The following is a 19013-nucleotide window of genomic DNA, read 5'->3' on the forward strand; positions in this document are numbered from 1 at the left end:
AGGTGAGAACCTGAAACTGCATTCTTTGTTGTACACTTTTTATTTACCATGCAGTGACTCATTGAGACTGCATTCACATGAAAAAAAAATTATCTTAAAGCCATCTATGAGCCCTCCTTTTGCCTCACATTGTCCCTGGGAACAGTTTTCAGAAAGGCATCCTAAAGATGAGTAGGAATACAGTTTCTCCTTCCAATAAAGAAATCCTCCTCTCTCCCCTCTTCTTCCATTCCACACTCTGGCATCTTACTTCTTCTCACCTCCCCCAGTCCCCCACCCTTCCCTTTCTCCTTTGGTCCACTCTCCTCTCCTATCAGATTCCTTCCTCTCCCACCCACCTGGCTTCACCTATCAACTTCTAGCTGGTCATCTTTCCCCTTCCCCATCTTTTTATTCTGGTGCCTTCCCTTTTCCCTTCCAGAAGAAGGGTTTCAGCCTGAGACATTGACTGTTTATTCACTTCCACAGATTCAGCCTGACCTGCTGAGTTCATCCAGCATTTTGTTTGTGTTGCTTAGCAGGGCAGGTATTTTCCTACACTGCAAGATGCAGGCACACTTAAGTAGTTAAAAGTAGAGACTGCATGAGACTCCCCTACATCATTCAAGACCACACTGAAGTTTTATTTAATGCCAAAGCATAAATATGGTGGGGGGGGGGGGGGGGAGGGAGGAGAGATCAAAAATAAACCAAACAAGTTCACATTTGCTAATTTACATCTGCCTGTAATTTTTGAGAATATTAAATATTTAATGTACAGTAGAATGTATACAATGCCTTCCAAAAATTAGTCTGTTTAAATTTACTAAACTGTTGCCATGCCATTTGTTGTAGAGATCCTAAACAGGGGATCTGGGCCAGTTTATACAATGCAAGATATAGAATTTACATTCATGTTTATTGGGGTTTTTTGGATTCTCAAAATGCTTTACAGAGATTGAAACAGTTTTGAAGAGCAAACACCCCGAATGGTGATAATGCGATCCATGATATAGTACAAAGTTTTTAATCTCATATGAACACTGCAGGATGCATTATGTTGTCTCTGGTTTCACATCCATTAGCTCAGACTTTGAAGAATAATTTCCGATGGTCCCAGTCTGGGACTAGTGGAATTTTTGACCCCGAGTGAGATTAATAGCAATTTACATATTTCCTATGCTTGCATAATTAACACATCTGCCTGCTGGCTTTGTGATGAATGTCATTTTCCCTTTTCCATTATGTGGCTCTATTAAACTTGCTCTCTGGTGAGTTGACAGCATGTTTGTTATAAAATCCTCTCCTGAGATTCATTCACGATGCTCATCACAACAAGCAACATTACTTTGACCATCATTGGGCCATGATAAAGAATACAGCTAAAATCTGTTCAAAAGATTACTCAATTAATATTTTAAAGTTAAAAGAAAACAATTTTTCAACAAATATTATCTAAATAGGGTGGTGCAATTAAGAATACAAATCAGTTCATTTTTTTCCTCCTTATTTCATTCATGAACATCAATATCTTGATGTTAATTGACCAAAATAAGGCCCAAAAAACTGCATTGTTCTCATTAAAGCGAAGATTAAACTGGTTTTCAAAATTCAAAACACTAGTACAGGAAACAGAGACATTTCGAATTGCAAGCAAAACAAAAATCAGAGGTCGCTGACTTAAGATAATTAGAAAAATCTTGGGAATGAATTCCCCTTTTTTTTAAAAATGAAAGCTGACTTGGACTGTTTAACATGCTGGTGACACAAGTTTAATGGCAACTTTCAAGGAGGGATGCACTATTCTCATGAAATCTGTGTAGAGCTATTGACTCTTTAAAGGCACAAATGGTTCCATGATTCTAGGCATGCTGCTGCACAGAAGAATTTTGCTGATAGGACAATTATAGTCTGTAATAAGCCTACCTGAAAAGGAACTTTCACAGACTGCCTCAAAAGTTGGCCAATGGTACGGCAGTACAACTGCAAACTGCCCAGGGCCTCTGCTAAATCTCACAATCTATCATCAAAATGTGCAAATTTCCAATAGCTCTCAAAGACATCCCACCATATTGATCTGATTTATCTCCTCCCTACTCCAATTCAGAGCTCAGGAACACCAACTGCCGCAAATAAGCAACATCAACAGAATCCTTTCTGGAATTACCCTATCTCAAGCACGTCAGTCCCCAAGACTCACCTATTTAGTCAATTATAATCAAACAAAAAGCTGGCAATACTCAAGATTAGCCTGCATCTGTAGGACTATAAACAGAGTTAACATTTCAGGGTTGAACTTGAAATGTAAACTGGTTTCTCTGTCAACAGGTGCAGCTTGTTCTGTTGAGTATTTCCAACATTTTCTGTTCTTATTTTACATTTCCAGCATCTGCAGTTTATTATTTAGTTTTTCTTTAATTCAGCTACTTGACCAAACTTCAGCCACAATGACTTTCAAAAACGAAACCAGGTGGCAATATTGCAAGGCCACATAATAGCAGTTTGCATTTACAACAACGCAAAACACCAGAAGGCATTTCACAGGAGAAAATTATGATCAAGTCAGTATGGAGAAACTAGGACAAATGACCAAAATTTGCATTAGCATTTTAAAAGATGCAGAGGGATTAAGGGAGCAAATCACAGAGGTTAGAGATTATAAAGTGGCCTCCAAAGGTAGACCAAAGAATCAGAGATGTTCACAAAATTAGAATCTGATAAAGGAATCAGTAGATGTGGGGAGAGGGCAGGCGAGTAATTGATGTTGAGAAATCAAGTGGTGAGTAGCTGATGATCAAGTAATTTCACTGCATCGTGGGACGATAAACTATCTAAACTTGAAGTACAGAGCTCAGGCCCAAGGGCCAGCTCTCAATCTTGTTACACAATGTACAGTATATTAGGAAACAGAAATTTGGGTAACTCCAAACCAAGTTTAGATGAGAAAAATACTAAATCCCGCAAAACCCTCTACATCTCAGTACCTATTCAACTATGAGTTCTACATTCAATGAACAAAATTATTCTCGAAGGAAGCAATCAAAGTTTTTTTTTAATCACTCAATTTGTAGTTGAAAAATAAATGTAGAAAATGTTGATCTGGATTCAAGAGTATGATCACATCTCTTTTTGTGATGTGGATTAAAACCATTCTATTCAGGACTGACACCAGGATGCTGGAAAGCTCGAAGTCATTTATCTTAATGTTCCAGTCAGAAACATCCTTTCACCACCAACTCCATCCATTTTCCAGGCGACTGACAAATGGAATAGGATTGTTTGCAGTCTTTGTATTCTGATTAATCCAAAAATGAACTTCAGACTAGGTCATTGCTACGATCATCTATTTCCTGATATCCATCCTTTTCTCAATTTGGCTAGCCAGTACAACCCTCATCCAGGCCAATGGTACCCTTCTAGCCAGTCCATTCACAACAAAGTGGAAGACACCTAAAAAGTTGCAGCCTTTATCGCAACTCTTGCCATTCTGATCACTATTACACAGTGTTGACTGACCTATTCAAACTTCATTTTGAAATCACCTTGATTTTCCAATTGCTCAGCAGCCTTACTCATCAATACAACTCTATATCATATGTGTTCCTCTAACTCAGGGCTTCCCAGCCTTTTTGCACCATAGACCAATACCATTAAGCAAGGAGTCCATGGACTGACCCTAGGTTGGCAACCCCTGCTCTAGTTTTGTTCTTACTGCTCAATCACTGGAGTCTATACCTTCAGCAGGCAAGGGCTCAAGTTCTGCAATTCCTTCTAAACTCTTGAGATGTACTTTCAAATCTAGCTGTTCTGGTCACCTGCCCTAATTCCATGAGGCTCTGGGTCAACTTTTGTTTAATAGTGCACCAAAGAAATGCTCAAATACTTCGGGCCATCGCTGAGGTGCACCTAATGGAACTGCTGCCTCAATTCCAGCAATCTGGGTTTAATTCTGAGCTAAAGGGTCACGTGCATGTGTTTATGGGGTCTCCAAATTTTCCTCAGGACGCTCTAGTTTCCTCCCACATCCCAAAGACGAGGGTTCATGACTGGCCACAGTGTGTAGGTGATGGGAATGCGAGGAGAAATACCGATTAGTATAAATGGATATTTGACAGTTGGTGCAGAGTCAGTGAGTGGAAGCGCCTTTTTTTATTGCTTATGATTCTGACTGAGGATTTTTCTTTGTTAAAGATGCTATATAAATACCATTGTATGTTTCAAGGCAATTCATCTTTGCAAGTACTTGACTGCCTGTAAAGGGCACAGGGACATTTTGAAATCATGAAGTGGTACCAGAGCTTAGTTTCTTACATTCAATAAAGATGACACCAATGACTAAAATGATCCCCAGACCCTCATTCATCTTCAGCCACAACTTCTCTGGCACGAGATTCCAAAGAGGAATCTGTTGACAGGAATCAAAGCACCCTCCGCTTCAGTTGAACATCAAACTCACCTGCACCTTCAACAAGCCAAATCGTTCAGAATCCACAAATACAGAAGGAATCACAACCATCAGTGGTAACATGGTTAAAAACGCTACAGTTTAACCTTCAAATAGACTGTAATTCAGATATTGAGGCAACTCAACCAATAAGAAAGCCTGTTTTTGGATCTGTTTGCCATTTTTTGCTACTCATTTGAATCTCAAATCTCGGCCAGTGAAGTGCAATGATGCATAGTTCACTTGCTTGTGAAGGTCAACTCAGGCATCAAACTAGTAGAAATTGGATCAACTGATGAAAGATAAAGTGTTCGGCATCATCGATAACTTTCCCCCATCTAAATAACCTGTCAAAGCACCAAAATTAACAAATATCACTGTTCTAGAGAGAGAGGGGGAAAAAAAACTTTACAAGTACAGTGTTTATAAAATCAGTAATAAATTGGTCAAAACATTTAAGATCATAAAATCTTTTTACCTGAAAAAAGCCTGGAGGAATGGGGCCTCCTGGTATCCCATCACTGGGAGGAATGTTTCCAAGCACTGGACTTGGAGCTGCCGCCGCACTCTGCAAGAAATAAAAGATTCAGATTCAAACCTCCGTCACACTGACATACCTCCCTGAACCCCTTTTGGCAAAAGGTTGAACTCGGTGGGAACAGTTCACCCACTGCCAGAGCAAGAGATTCATTTACAAAGAGCAAATCTGTGCCTAATTACCACAGTTCCTTTTCACATTGTTCTGGAAACTCAACATCCGCTGATCCATTGCACATTATGTCACAGTTCTTTCACCTAAAAAAAACTGACTGCTTGTCTCACACACCCAGATGCCATTAAACGAGTGATCTTTTCCCCAAAACCCTTGGCATGTTTGAAACTTACTCTTCCCAATTTCTTCCCTTTTGAATTCTATCCAAATCTAATGGTCCTGCTTTTAACCACAAACCCAGCAAACATGGACTGTGACGAATTTATTCCTGTCAAATTAGGCTGCTTATAGACATCTCAGCATCTTAGGTCTCATAACCTGACAGCTACTAAAACAAATGTCCAGAGATTCAATGGTTTGTGCAATTCCAACTCCATCAATTGATGTTGTTCTGTACACACGGTGAGAAAAAATATTTGCAAAAGCTCACGTCATTACTTTTCATAGCCTCTACACATTTCATCCTCCTTTTACCCCATTCACCCCAACAGGCAGGATCTTTTACATATTCACTGATTTTGAGCAGAACATCTAACCAGTGTAAAACTCGTACAACACTTTATTACATGGCTTACGCACAAACAAGATTTGCCATCACCCTCAACCTTGCACACATACCAGCTAACACACACAAAATTGCTGGTGGAACACAGCAGGCCAGGCAGCATCTATAAGGAGAAGCACTGTCGACGTTTCGGGCCGAGACCCTTCGTCAGGACTAACTGAAAGAAAAGATAGTAAGAGATTTGAAAGGAGGAGGGGGAGGGGAAATGTGAAATGATAGGAGAAGACCGGAGGGGGTGGGATGAAGCTCCACCCATCACTTTCTAGCGATCCTCCGTCTCCTCTCCCCATCTTTTTATTCTGGTATCTCCCCCCTTCCTTTCCAGTCCCGAAGAAGGGTCTCAGCCCAAAATATCAACTGTTTATTCATTTCCATAGTTGCTGCCTGACCTGCTGAGTTCCTCCAACATCGTGTGTGTGGCTCTGGATTTCCAGAATTTCTCATGTGTGTAGTGTGGTAGTGTTCATGGGCCATTCAGGAATCTGATGGCAGAGGGGAAGTAGTATTGAAATATTTTGAAATTGTTTCTAACTGAGTTACTGACATGCAATACTTTAATATTTCATGTTGAAAAGGGAAAGCTAACTGCTCCAACTAAAAACAAAATATACTTGCACACAGTGTTATCTTACAATTGGGAGACAGATTTGTCCCTCAATTGATTTTTTATTAAATAAAGCTGTAAGCTGGTCAGTAGTACTGATCTTTTATAAAAATAGGCTGCTGTAAATACATTGCATACTCTGATTCTGCTCTATTCAGATCAATTATCTTTAGAATTCTGAGCGATTTACATCCATAACATTAACTCATGCATTAGTTAATAAAGGATTTGATTTGTAACCACTTTAGGTTTTTTTAAAAATAAAATCTTAAATGACTTGGGTGTTGTTTAAAGCACAAATGGTGTTTTATTCCCTCTAAGTGATTAGATATAAACCAAATAGAACAAGTTAATGACCCAAATTTGGAACTATAATGATGAAGCCGTCAGCATTCACTATTGTTACACAGTATTAAAAATACAACAATGGATTTAGGATGGAGAAATCCAGAAATTGCTGCCACTGATTTTCAGCTCCTTCATCAGCACGCATCATTTTGCGACCATTTCCAATAAAGTCTTCATAAATCTAGTTGATGAAATCACAGATATTTACCAACTGTTCTAGTAAACTACCCTGTTTTGTTACAAGAGCGCTAAGCAAGTTCTAACTGCCTCAATTAGTAAATCAACATCTCCCGTACCACCACCACCCCCGCTTCCCAGCCCTAATAAAAATTAAATTTACACACGGATTTTAGTTCCATTATGTATTTAAAAAATAGCATTTTTAAATTATTTTATATTTAGATTTCAGCTACCTCAATTCCATTTTGAGATCTTCAATTTACACTCCACAAAATGCTTAAAATATAATAAAATTGAGGGTTTTTTTCCATCCTCACTTGCTGTGAGAATTCTTTGATGCAGTTGGCCTTTCCGTTGTTTCAATTGGCTTGATGGCATCATTCTTGATAGATAACAGGGACACTCCCCCCCACCCCAGAATTCATTGCTCTCTGCATCTGGTATCAGGAAACGTGGTGTTGGTGGGTCAGAGAGGAATATAGTAAATTAAATGGTAAATGATAAGAGGTACATGGTTGTATCGAGAGCTCAGGGAGATAGGGGAAATAAATATTGGATACAGTTTCTAGAATGGGAGAGGGAGACATATAGCAATCAAGAAAATGTGCAGGGTTAAAAATAGAATGCACTCCTTTCAATCTTCCAGCATATCTTTAAGCAAATGTATTCTCATTGAAGCCAAAATATACTTTAAGTTATCAAGCCTTGGTGATTTGGCTTTGTAAATGACTACAGCCATGGTATCAAGCCACTTGGCTTGGCTAGAGAGAAATACTGACAGATCTTCAAATTTACCACAGTTCAGCAAACTGCAGCTTGGGAACAAGATCAGGCAATGAAGTCACCTCACAAAAATCAAAAACTGGAAGCAATACTAGAGTGAACACAGTCCAGCAAAAAAAGAGGTGGTTTGGGATAGTAGAAAGATGATTATTCTTGGGTAGGGAGTGGAAAATAATGGGGATATTTGCATTCCAGCTATACAATACATACAATTCCAATATATTTTTATATATATAAATCTGAATCTGAATAAATAAATGAATATAAAAAATTATTCAGAAGTAGGTAAGCCCACATTGTACTAAAGCCTAAAACAGTTATGTCAGTGACTGTGACATGGTTGATTCTTCGCAGTACTCTGAACTGTCTTAGCAAGCTCCAGTTAAGAGGCAAATCTGACTTAACAATTCACCATTCAGTATGACTGTATCCTTAGTTTCTAGCTTCAAGTTGTGCTTCACTAGTAGTACAATAACGACAGTAAGGAAAAGAATATAGAACAATCCCTGAAAGGAACAGGCCCTTTGTCCCATGATGTAGTGCCAAACTCATTAATCTAATGACACCCAATCCCTTCTGCATGTACACATGGTCCATATCTTCTTCCCCACTCCTACTCCCCTATTCAAACATACCCATGTCAGAGCCTCTTAAACATCTCTATCACCACCCTGGCAGCACAGTCCAGTGCACAACACTATAATAACTTGCCCTGCACACCTCTTTTGAACTTTCCTCTCTTATTTTAAATGCATTCCTTGTAGTATTAGACATCTTCACCCTGGAGAAAGAAGCTGGCTGTCTACTGTCTACGCCTCCCAATTTTACAAACTTCCATCAGGTCTCCTCTCAAGCTCCACCGCTTCAGAGAAAACTAAAGTTTGTCTAGTTATGTTCATTCACCTACAACAACGGATGAGACCCAAAACCAGGAGACAGGACAAAGCTGGAGCAAATTCAAAATACTCTCTTATTCAGTAAAACTATGCAATTACAAATCGTAAACTCAAAAACTCACTGTATATCCTAGAGCATGACCATTTAAATGGTTTACCCAAAGAATATTCATTGTTGATTGTTGAACAACAGCAATCAATTTGTGGAAGCCAGCCTGGAATCGGTTGTCAGCAGAGCAATAGGTGCTGGTTGTTTCGGCTTGCTGTAACACTTCCCTCTTGAAGATAATTACCTGTAAGATTTGAGCCAGAGGATGATTTGAATTGAAACAACCGGCTTTCAGGAGTTGAAGGTCCAGCTCTGTGTCTGATCATCTACCTGACAAATGTGTTACACCGCTGGGAGCAAGTAGTCACATCTGGTTGATGTGGCAACGCCAGCGATGTCTGTCTATGATAACCTCGTAGATCACTTCCCCCCTTCGTTTGCCAACCTGAACTGGTACCCAGGAGTCTGGCCCATTGCGATACTGTCTGACCCACACTGCAGCTCCAGGCCTGAATGACTTCACCCAGTAACCAAGGTCTGTATGGCTACCTTTGTGCACCTGACCATCTGCTGCCTCAGATGTTGGAAGCTGTGGCAGCATTACATCCAACACTGTGCAGTTTTCTTCCCAAAAGCGCTTCAGCCAATGACTTCCCCTCAAGGCCTGCACGCAGAGTAATTCAGTACGTGAGCAGAAATGTGTTGAGAGCTTTGGTGGATGCTCCTTCCCCTCTTGATTTCAGAAACGACCACTTGAAGGTACTGTATCTACAAACCTCCCTGCTTGGCCTTTGGACTGTGGATGATCTGGGGGTGAGTAAATGTGGATAGTTCTGCTGTTCTGGCAGAATGTAGCAAACCTGTGACCTAAATTGAGTGCCATTGTCATAAACATGTTTTTCTGGCAGCTAAAAATCTGCAGCCGATGTTATATACTAGCCTCTGCTGTTATTGACTTCATAGATGATATTTTTGAGATACAGTACGGCCCTTCTGACCATTCGATCCGATTTAATCCTAGCCTAATCATGGGTCAATTTCCAATGACCAATTAATCTACTAACCATTACATCTTCGGACTGTGGAAGGAAACCACAGCACCTAGAGGAAACCACGTGGACATGGAAGAATGTACAAACTCCTTACGGTCAGGGGCAGGAATTGAAGCCAAGCAACACACACAAATTGCTGGAGGAACTCAGCAGGTCAGGCAGCATCTATGGAAAAAGAGTAAGCTGACGTTTCAGGCTGAGACCCTTCATCAGGACTGGAGAAAAAAGATGAGAAGTTAGAGTTAGAAGGTGGACAGTGGGGAGGGAGAAACACTAGGTGAAACCGGGAAGGTGTGGGAGGGGGAAAGAGGTGAAAAGTGAAGTAAAGAGGTAGGAAGTTAATTGGTCAAAGAGATACAGGCCATGGAAGAAAGAAAAGGGGGAGGAGCACTTGTGGGAGGTGATGGGCAGGCAAGGAGTTAAGGTGAGAGAAGGAAAAGGGAAAAGGGAATAGGGAATGGTGGGGGGGAGGGGCACAGGGGCATCACCAGAAGTTCGAGAAATCAATGTTCATGCCATCAGGTTGGAGGCTACCCAGACAGAATACAAGGTGTTGCTCCTCCACCCTGAATGTGACCTCATGACGGCAGTAGAGGAGGCCATCGACTGACTCGTTGGAATGGGAATGGGTAGTGGAATTAAAATGGGTGGCCACTGGGAGATTCCGCTTTTTCTGGCAGATGGAGCGCAGGTGTAGCAATCAAATTCCCAGCTCTTTACTTCACCCCTTTCCCCCCCTCCCGGTTTCACTTATCACTTTGTGTTTCTTCCTCCCCTCTCCCCACCTTCTAAATCTGACCCCTCCCCCCCATCTTTTCTCCTCCGGTCCCGATGAAGGGTCTCGGCCCAAAACATCAACTGTACTCTCTTCTATAGATGCTGCCTGGCCTGCTGAGTTCCTCCAGCATTTTGTGTGTGTTGCTTGGATTTCTAGCAGCTGCAGATTTTCTTTTGCTTTTGATGGAAATTGAACCCGGGTCACTGGTACTGTAAAGCATCGTGCTAATTTTTGGCCATTTTAAATAGGCATCAACTAGGACAAGGTAGGTACACCCACTGATTGGACCAGTGAAGTCAATGTGTACTCAACTCCGAGGGCTGGTGACCTGAGGCCATCCACAATTGTGGATCTGCTCTCATTGGATCCTTGTTGCCATCAAGCACTGAGTACACTGATTGCAAATGAATGTGATTACCTTTGTCTCTACCTTGCCCTAAGAACTGTAAACACAACACACCTCAAGAAGAATTTCAAAATCCCCTCGAGGATAAAACAGCACCTCTCACACAACTTGTCAACTCCCAACCAACAGAAGTAGTAAAGCGTCCACAGCATTTGGTTTGCTCTGAACTCCAGCATGATCAGCAGAGTGAAGAGACTCTTGGCTTCTCTACCAGGACCGCTTTGCTGAAAATGATCAAGAATTCCCTGAACTAATGCAGCTGTTGTGATATGGAGTGGCAAGCCCAGTTCCATCATAACCAGTAAAAATAAATCCAGCAGTTTCGGCTGGTACCTCACACAGTTCCTGTTAATTGCCAACCTGAACCTATATCTGAAATCTTTCAAAGAGCAGATTGTAATAGCTGTAAAATAATGCAAGGCCGATCAAAGCAAACAAAGGACAGAGAACAAGCGTAGCCTTGCCAGAATAATCCTTATCTCAAGGTCAAAGCACAATATTGTCAACTCACATGGAGGAAGTCTCCATGCTGATTTCTTTCTGTAGTATCCCAGGAAAAACTGGTGATATGGCAGCGTGCTGATTGCCATTCTGATTGACAGCCAATCAGCTTGACTTAAAAGTCTATGTTTATTGGACTATGACAATAAATATAGTTATCCAGTGAAACTTTAGCAGAGGATAGTTGAATTTTTTTTTGGTTAAAGGGTACTTAAGATTTCTAGCTGGTTTTCTCGTAGTTGCTGATGAGGATTTTTGCTTTTAAAACACCACCTTTATGCTTCCATTCTTATCTGAGTAAAATGTTCTCTCTAGCCTATTTAATCACTCACTTTACTCTAGATCAGGGGTTCCCACCTTTCTTTATACCATCTGTCATTAACAAAGGGGTCCATGGACCTCAGGTTGGGAACTCCTGCTCTAGAACCAAGCAATTTTAGAGTGTTATATTCAGCAGGCTACCCATCCCCCATTACTTCCTCTTCAGTGGCTTGCAAGAGCTGCAATAATCTGCTGTTGGGTCACATAGCCCTCCATAGCTTAGAGGCAACAAAGAGCTAAGAAGTACTGCTTGTTTCAGTAGTCAAACTATCCAAACCCACCACTGCACAAGCTCGTGGTCAGAATTATTATAATTAGGAAAATATTGAAACTACTCAGAAAATTACTGCATCATTTTTCTTTTGTTTTCTTTGCAATCTTATCAAAGGTTCATTTACTATCAAATCATGTATCCATATATACAACTTGTATCTAAATTAAAGGCAGTACTCAGTCATTAAACACTAAATGATCTTCAAGACATTGCAGCAGATACCGAAGGTAGAAGTCTCAAATGGTCAGACTGCATGTGACAAGAACACAAGAAGAAGCTCATTAAAACTGTTTGTGGTGTACTTCTGCAGATTGCCATCTCTCCTTCCACCCAGTGGATATATTCTGAATTTAATCCAATAGAATGTATTCATTTCAACATTCGTTTGAATAACAGTTAGAGTAGCACACTACCACCAAAAACATAAAACCCAGACACAAACAAGAGGAAATCTGCAGGTGCTGGAAATCTGATCAACACACACAAAATGCTGAAGGAACTCAGCAGGCCAGGCAGCATCCATGGAAGAGAGTACAGTTGATGGTTCAGGCTGAAACCCTAAGCTTACAAGTACAACAAACAACGCAGGGTAAGAATTTAACCCACCGTTTCAAAAAATCTACTGCTTCAAGAGTGGTGACCTAGAAAACTTTGCCAATCAGAACCCCCATATCAATATATAGTAAAGCTGATAACTCACTATTCGATTATTCACAAATCCCAATGTTTCATCAACTGGACCACAGTTGATGTCTGCCATGAACTCTTCCTAATGCACTGGGACCTCATTCCAACACTTTCCACTTTCTGGGGACCTGAGCCTCCTTGGAACTTCTAGCGGACCAGCTAAGTTTAATTATAATATTTTGTAATATCTAAAAAAGTAAATTAAGATGTTTTGAAATACTATTAGAAATAGCATCCAATAGTCCATAAAATCTGCTAGCCTGACATTAAGGTCTCAAGCATGCAAATTATCTATATTGTATGTTAGGAGGACTTGCAGAATTCTTCATCGTGCAAATTAATTTCATCTGTCCTCCACTAAGACATACACAAATCCAGAGTAGTATGCAATTCAACATGAACTGAAGTCTGCATAATCACATTAAAACTCCCATTTCTCCCCCAGACAAAAAACAATAAACTTTTGCAATATATTCAATTCCAAGAAATGAGGAATGCTGGGAAGGATGTTCCAGTACATGACTTCAATCAGCTTTTTAACCCTGGTTTTCTAACTCTCCTGGAATATTATGTAACTATGTGTGGGAGAGAACAATGTCACTATTCATAGCTGTAGCATTTCTATCTGCACTCACTTGATGTACCAGGCGGCCTTGTTGATGTTTGATATGTTCTTTCGTGAAAGTAGCTCGAGCAAGTTTCTCAAATACCCTGGTGCATAACCAGCAACCCATCCAGAATTTACCATGATGTTACTTTTTATTTTGCTCTTTCACAAAGAATGCCTGAGGCATTACATGAAAAAAAAGCCACATCAACAAAATAGAAGCCAGGTAGCCAAACCCAATAATAACATCACTCTCTCATGCCACAACTTGTTCATCAAGAAATGCATGGAACCTTTTTGCCCATGCTCTCTTTACCACAGCGTATGCCACATATGGCAACAAATCAAAGAATGTCCTCAAGAGCAATCACTGTTATCCTGACCAATATGTATTCTCTGAGTTGAACACTAGATGTTATACTTGCCCTTTTCTAATGGTCAGCTTCAAAAGTTAGAACTTTTGTTACTGTTCTCGAAGGACATGCTCATTCCTTTTACCATAGCACCCTGACACAAAGCAACTTAAAAGAATTCAAGCATAAAATGAAAGGACATCAAAATGCCCTTGTGCAAGTGTCATATTGTAGAACGTAGCGTCACCTACACTCTCTGATGAAGATCACCTGACGAGACAAGGTCTCCAATACAGAGGTCCTCTCTCAAGCCAGAATGCCAGCAGTTTCAATCTTGGTGATGTCAGCCCAACTGCGCTGGGCAGGACATGTTGTCAGAATGCCTGACGGAAGACTGCCCAAGGACATTTTGTACGGCCAACTGTCCACTAGTACCCGAAAACGAGGAAGCCAGTGACCACGGTACAAAGGATGTTCTGCCAGGAGCCTCAAGAAAGCTGACATTGCTCCATCATCATGGCAGGATCTGGCTCAAGATCGCTCACAGTGGAGGGACACCATCAGAAAAGGTATGGACGCTGCTGAGAACAAGCTCACAGAGGCAACAGAGGAAAGGCACAGGAAGTGCCACAACAGAGCTTCTGCCTCTGCTGCCCCTCCAGGCCTCACCTACCAAGTATCGGCCTGTACAGCCACTGCAGGACGCACATATCAAACCCCACTAACTGACTGAAAGAAAACATCATCATCCTACAGGATGAACAGCCAGAGAGAGACAGTCATATTGTAAACAATCATTTTATTCTCCTTTTCTTTCGCAATGTAACATTTCTTAAACATGATCAAGCTTAAATTACTAGTGTTATCTTTGCAATTCATCAATTGCATGTAAAAAGGAGTTATTGAATTTTAGATTTCAAAGAGAAAATATGTCCAGTTGTTCTGGGCAGGGGGCAGGGGAAGAGGAGATAGAGTATATTTCTATTTCCTCTCATCCTCACAATTTAACATCCAGTAATCGCATGACAAGTGGAAGAAGCCATTTTTGAATCATTAACTATGCATCTTCAGGCTCCTGTGCCTCCTCTCACGGTGGCAGTAACTAGAAGAGGGCATGTCTTAGATGGGTTCTTACTGGTGGAAGCCACCTTCTTCAGGGGCTGCCTCTTGAAGATGCCCTCAAAAAAAAAGGGAGGGTTGCACCCATGATGGATCTGGCTGAGTCTACAACCCTCTGCAGCCTTTTGTAATCTGTGCACTAGAGCCTGCATTATCAGGCTGTGATGCAACTAAAATGCAGTACAATTTTATCTACAGACATTTGCAATTGTCTTTGGTGACATACCAAATCTTGTCAAACTCCCAATGAAGTAGAGCCACTGGCACAATCAGTAGTGTAAATAGTCTTTATCCCATGGTAGGGTCATCATAAGCAAGTCCCATAGATCCATAGCAAAGGAGATGGGGGTGTTTTAATAGAGGTGTACAAGGTTATGAGAGGCATAGATAAAGTAGACAACGAGTGCCTTCTTCCTAGGGTGCCAAGGGCCAATATCAGAGGACATAATTTTAAGATGATTGGAAGAAGCTGTAGGGGAGGTGTCAGGGATAGTATTTTACACAGTGCTGCTCATCTCTGCAAAATCCAAACCCTATCAGTATCAATGATCTCTCCCAGGTCAACATCCCAGCATCACCATTAATCATCTCCAAAGAACAGATCAAAAACCATTCATATGCTCATCATTAAATTTCCAATGTAGGCAAACTATACAAAGCTCTGCCCAATTAAGAGTAAGAGCAATGCATCATGGATACAGGGCCTTCAGCCCAATGATTCTATGATAGCCACAGTGCCTATCCAGCAAAACCCATATCCCTCTAAACTCTACCCCTCCATGAACTTATCAATGTGTATCTTAAATGATGTTATCATATGTGCCTTAAAGTTCAAAGTAAATTTATTACCAAAGTACATATACATCACCAAATACAACCCTGAGATTCATTTTCTTGTGGGCATACTCTAATCTAAAGAATAACCATAACAGAATCAATGAAAGATCATCCAACTAGGGCATTCAACCAGAGTGCAGAAGACAACAAACTGTGCAAATACAAAAAAATAAATAAGTAGGCAATAGAGAACATGAGATGAAGAATCCCTGAAAGCAAGTCTACTGGATGTGGAACATTTCGATGATGGGGTAAGTGAAGTTATCCCCTTTGGTTCAGGATCCTGATAGTTCCTGAACCCGCTGGTGTGGGACTCTGATGATGGATGCTCTTTCCTGTGACAGCATTTCATGTAGATGTGATCAATGTTGGGAGGGCTTTACCCATGATGGACTGGGCTGTACCTGCTATTTGTAGGAATTTCTGTTCAAAAGCTTTGGTGTTTCCACACCAGCCTGTGATGTGGTCATTATTACTCTCCACTACACATCCATAGAAGTTTGTCAAAGTTTTAGATGTCATTCTGAATCTCCACAAACTCCTAAGGAAGTAGAGGCACTGTCCTGATGAAAGGTCTCAGCCCAAAACATTTGACTGTACTTTTTTCCATAGATGCTGCCTGGCCTGCTGATCTCCTCCAGCATTTTGTGTGTGTTGCTTGAATTTCCAGCATCTGCAGATATTCTCTTGTTTGTGATTGATTTACTGAGGAATTTAAAGTTGCTGACCCTCTCCACCTCTGACAGTGGTGTTGCCAGCAAGCTTGAATATGGCATTGGAGCCGTGCTTAGCCTCACAGACATTGTGTAAAGTCAGTAGAGCAAGGGGCTATGTACACAGCCCGTGGTGCACCTGCACTGATGGAGATTGTGGAGGAAATGTTGGAGATGTTGTTGGCAATCCAAACCGACTGGGGTCTACAAGTGAGGAAATCCAGGATCCAATTGCACAAGTATCGAGGCCAAGGTCTTGGAGCTTATTAATTAGTCTGGAATGAATGTGGTATTGAATGGTGAGCTGTAATCAATAAAGAGCATCCTGATATATGCATCTCTGCTGTCCAGCTGTTCAAGGGTTGAGAGAAGAGCCAACAAGATTACATCTGTTGTGGACATGTTGCTCCAGTAGGCAAATTGGAGTGGATCCAAGTCACTTCTCAGGCAGGAATTGATGTTTCATCACCAACCTCTCACTTTATATCCAAGCCCCTTAGTTTTGGATTCCCCTACCCTGGGGGAAATGACTGCAACCATCTGCCTTATCTGTGCCCCTCATGACTTTATAAATCTGTTAGGCTACTCCTCATTCTCCTAGCCTGGCCAATTACTCCCTCTCATCCTGGTAACATCTTCATAAATCTTTTCTGTACTCTTTGTAGTTTAACAACGCCTTTCCTATAATAAAGTGACCAAAACTGCATATAATACTCCAAGTGCTGCTTCACAACAACGTGTACAACTACAACATGAAGTCTCAACTCCTATGTTCAACATCCTGGCTGATAAAGGCCAGAGGGCTCAACTCCTTTTTCATTACTTTCTACCTGTGACGCCACTTTCAAAGAACTATGCACCTATGCTCCTGTCTCCTTTCACTCCCTAGTGCCTTACCATTCACAGGAGAAGTCCTACACTGGTTTGAACTCCCAAAATGCCTCAGCTCACACTTATCTGCCACTCCTTGGCTCACTCTTCTAAATGATCAAGTTAATGTATGATAACCTTCACTGTCAACAATAACAACTATTTCCCTATCACCCACAAAATTTCTGATCAAGCCCTCTGCACTTACATCCAAATCATTGATACAAATAATGAACATGGGGCTCCATTCTGCAAAACTAGCTCCAGCAAGATATCAGAAAAAAAATATGGATGATCTCAAAGCCTGTCTTGCTCACTTGTGGGAATCCCATGACTGGTCTAAAATAGAGATGGAATGAATTGGGGAACAAGGACAAACTCCGGTGTCTTTGATGGGAACATACAGAAGCCCAGCAAACATGGCAGGAACTCCGTCTCTCATACTACCGACCCATCTGCCCGTACCTTCAAGCAGTTACTGCCCCATCTGTGATGACTCCATGAGCTTTTTTAAAACCATAATGAAGAAATCCCTTTCCTAAAATTAGTGACCAACGGTTTAAATCCACATGCCAGTTTTCCTGCTGTCTGTGCAAATAGAACCTAACTTGTGCAGTCAACAGATTGCTATGTTGTGGCAAACAAGGCAGTTGGAGATGCTATTATACTTCTGTGTTGGCTTCCAGGGGGCTCAGCTGGTGCCTTTAACAAGAGGAGACAATCAGATCTAGACCATCAACTATCTGAATCCGAGTTGCTTCCAAGTGTTGAGATTTGTGGAGAAAGATCTTTTGACATGTTTCATTTTTACCTTGGCTGCTTCAAGTTCATGGTCTGAGAACATGCATGCTCAGGCAAGGCAGAGTCAGAGTTTGAAATGAACAACAGAGAAATGGGCCTTTCAGCCCATCTTCATGCCAACCTCTCTGCTAATCTTAACCATCTCATTAGCCCACAATAGGCTTGTATTCCTCCACATCATGTCTATTTAAATATTTAAACATCTCTTAAACATGGTGATTGCATATGATTCTGCTACCAAGAGTTCCAATACCAACCACTGTGTAAGCAACTTTCCAGTCAAAACCCCACTAAAATTCTTCCCTCTTACCTCAAATCTTTAGAACACAGAACAGTATAATATGGGTCCTACAGCGCTCAACGTTGTGCCAACCTATAAAAAAACTGCTTCACTATCAATCTAACCTTTCCCTCTAACATCCATTTTCCCAACGTCCATGTGCTTATTTAAGAGTCTTATTGCTGTCTCTATTATATTGGCCTCTACTACCGCCCTTGGAAGTAGGTTCCAGGGACCTACCACCGTGTAAAATACTATCTTCAACACCTCCCCTACAGTTTCTTCCAATCACCTTAAAATTATGTCCTCTGATATTGGCCATTGCCACCCTGGGAAACAGGCACTCATTGTCTACTTCATCTATGCCTTTCATAATCTTTTTAACCTCTATCAAAACACCCCCATCTCCTTCGCTCCAACCCAAAGACAAAAGTCCTGACTCACATAAACTTTCCACATAGCATCCTTATAAACCTTCTCTGCATTCTCTCTGAAGTTTCCACATGCTTCCTATAATGAGGAGACCAGAACTAAGCAAAATACACCAAGTGCAGTCTAATCAGAGTTTTACAGCGCGGCAACACAACCTCACTGCTCTTCAACTCGATCCCCCTATTAATGAACGCCAACACACCATAGGCCTTTTCAACCACCCTATCAAGTTGTGCTACAACTTTGAGGGATCTATGGGACTTGCTTACGATGGCCCCACCATGGGATAAAGACTATTTACACCTCTGATCATTTTGTACACCTCTATCACATCATCCCAATTCTCCAATGTTCCAGAAAAACAAGCCCAGCCTGTCCTATCCAATCTCTCCCCTTAACTGAAGTTCTCCAATCTGGGCAAC

At 41.2% G+C, this 19013-nt stretch overlaps 1 protein-coding gene across 6 annotated transcripts in view; it reads right to left on the reverse strand.

Annotated features, from left to right (window-relative positions):
- ssbp3a (single stranded DNA binding protein 3a) overlaps nt 1-19013 on the reverse strand; it is a 167688-nt gene that overhangs the window by 38536 nt on the left and 110139 nt on the right. For all 6 annotated transcript variants that reach the window (XM_073063373.1, XM_073063369.1, XM_073063371.1 and 3 more), the window contains exon 5: nt 4902-4991. In XM_073063373.1, the coding sequence (XP_072919474.1) occupies nt 4902-4991 (90 nt within the window). The remainder of the gene's footprint in view (nt 1-4901; nt 4992-19013) is intronic.

Source organism: Hemitrygon akajei, chromosome 12 (assembly GCF_048418815.1).
Source record: "Hemitrygon akajei chromosome 12, sHemAka1.3, whole genome shotgun sequence".
NCBI lineage: Eukaryota > Metazoa > Chordata > Chondrichthyes > Myliobatiformes > Dasyatidae > Hemitrygon > Hemitrygon akajei.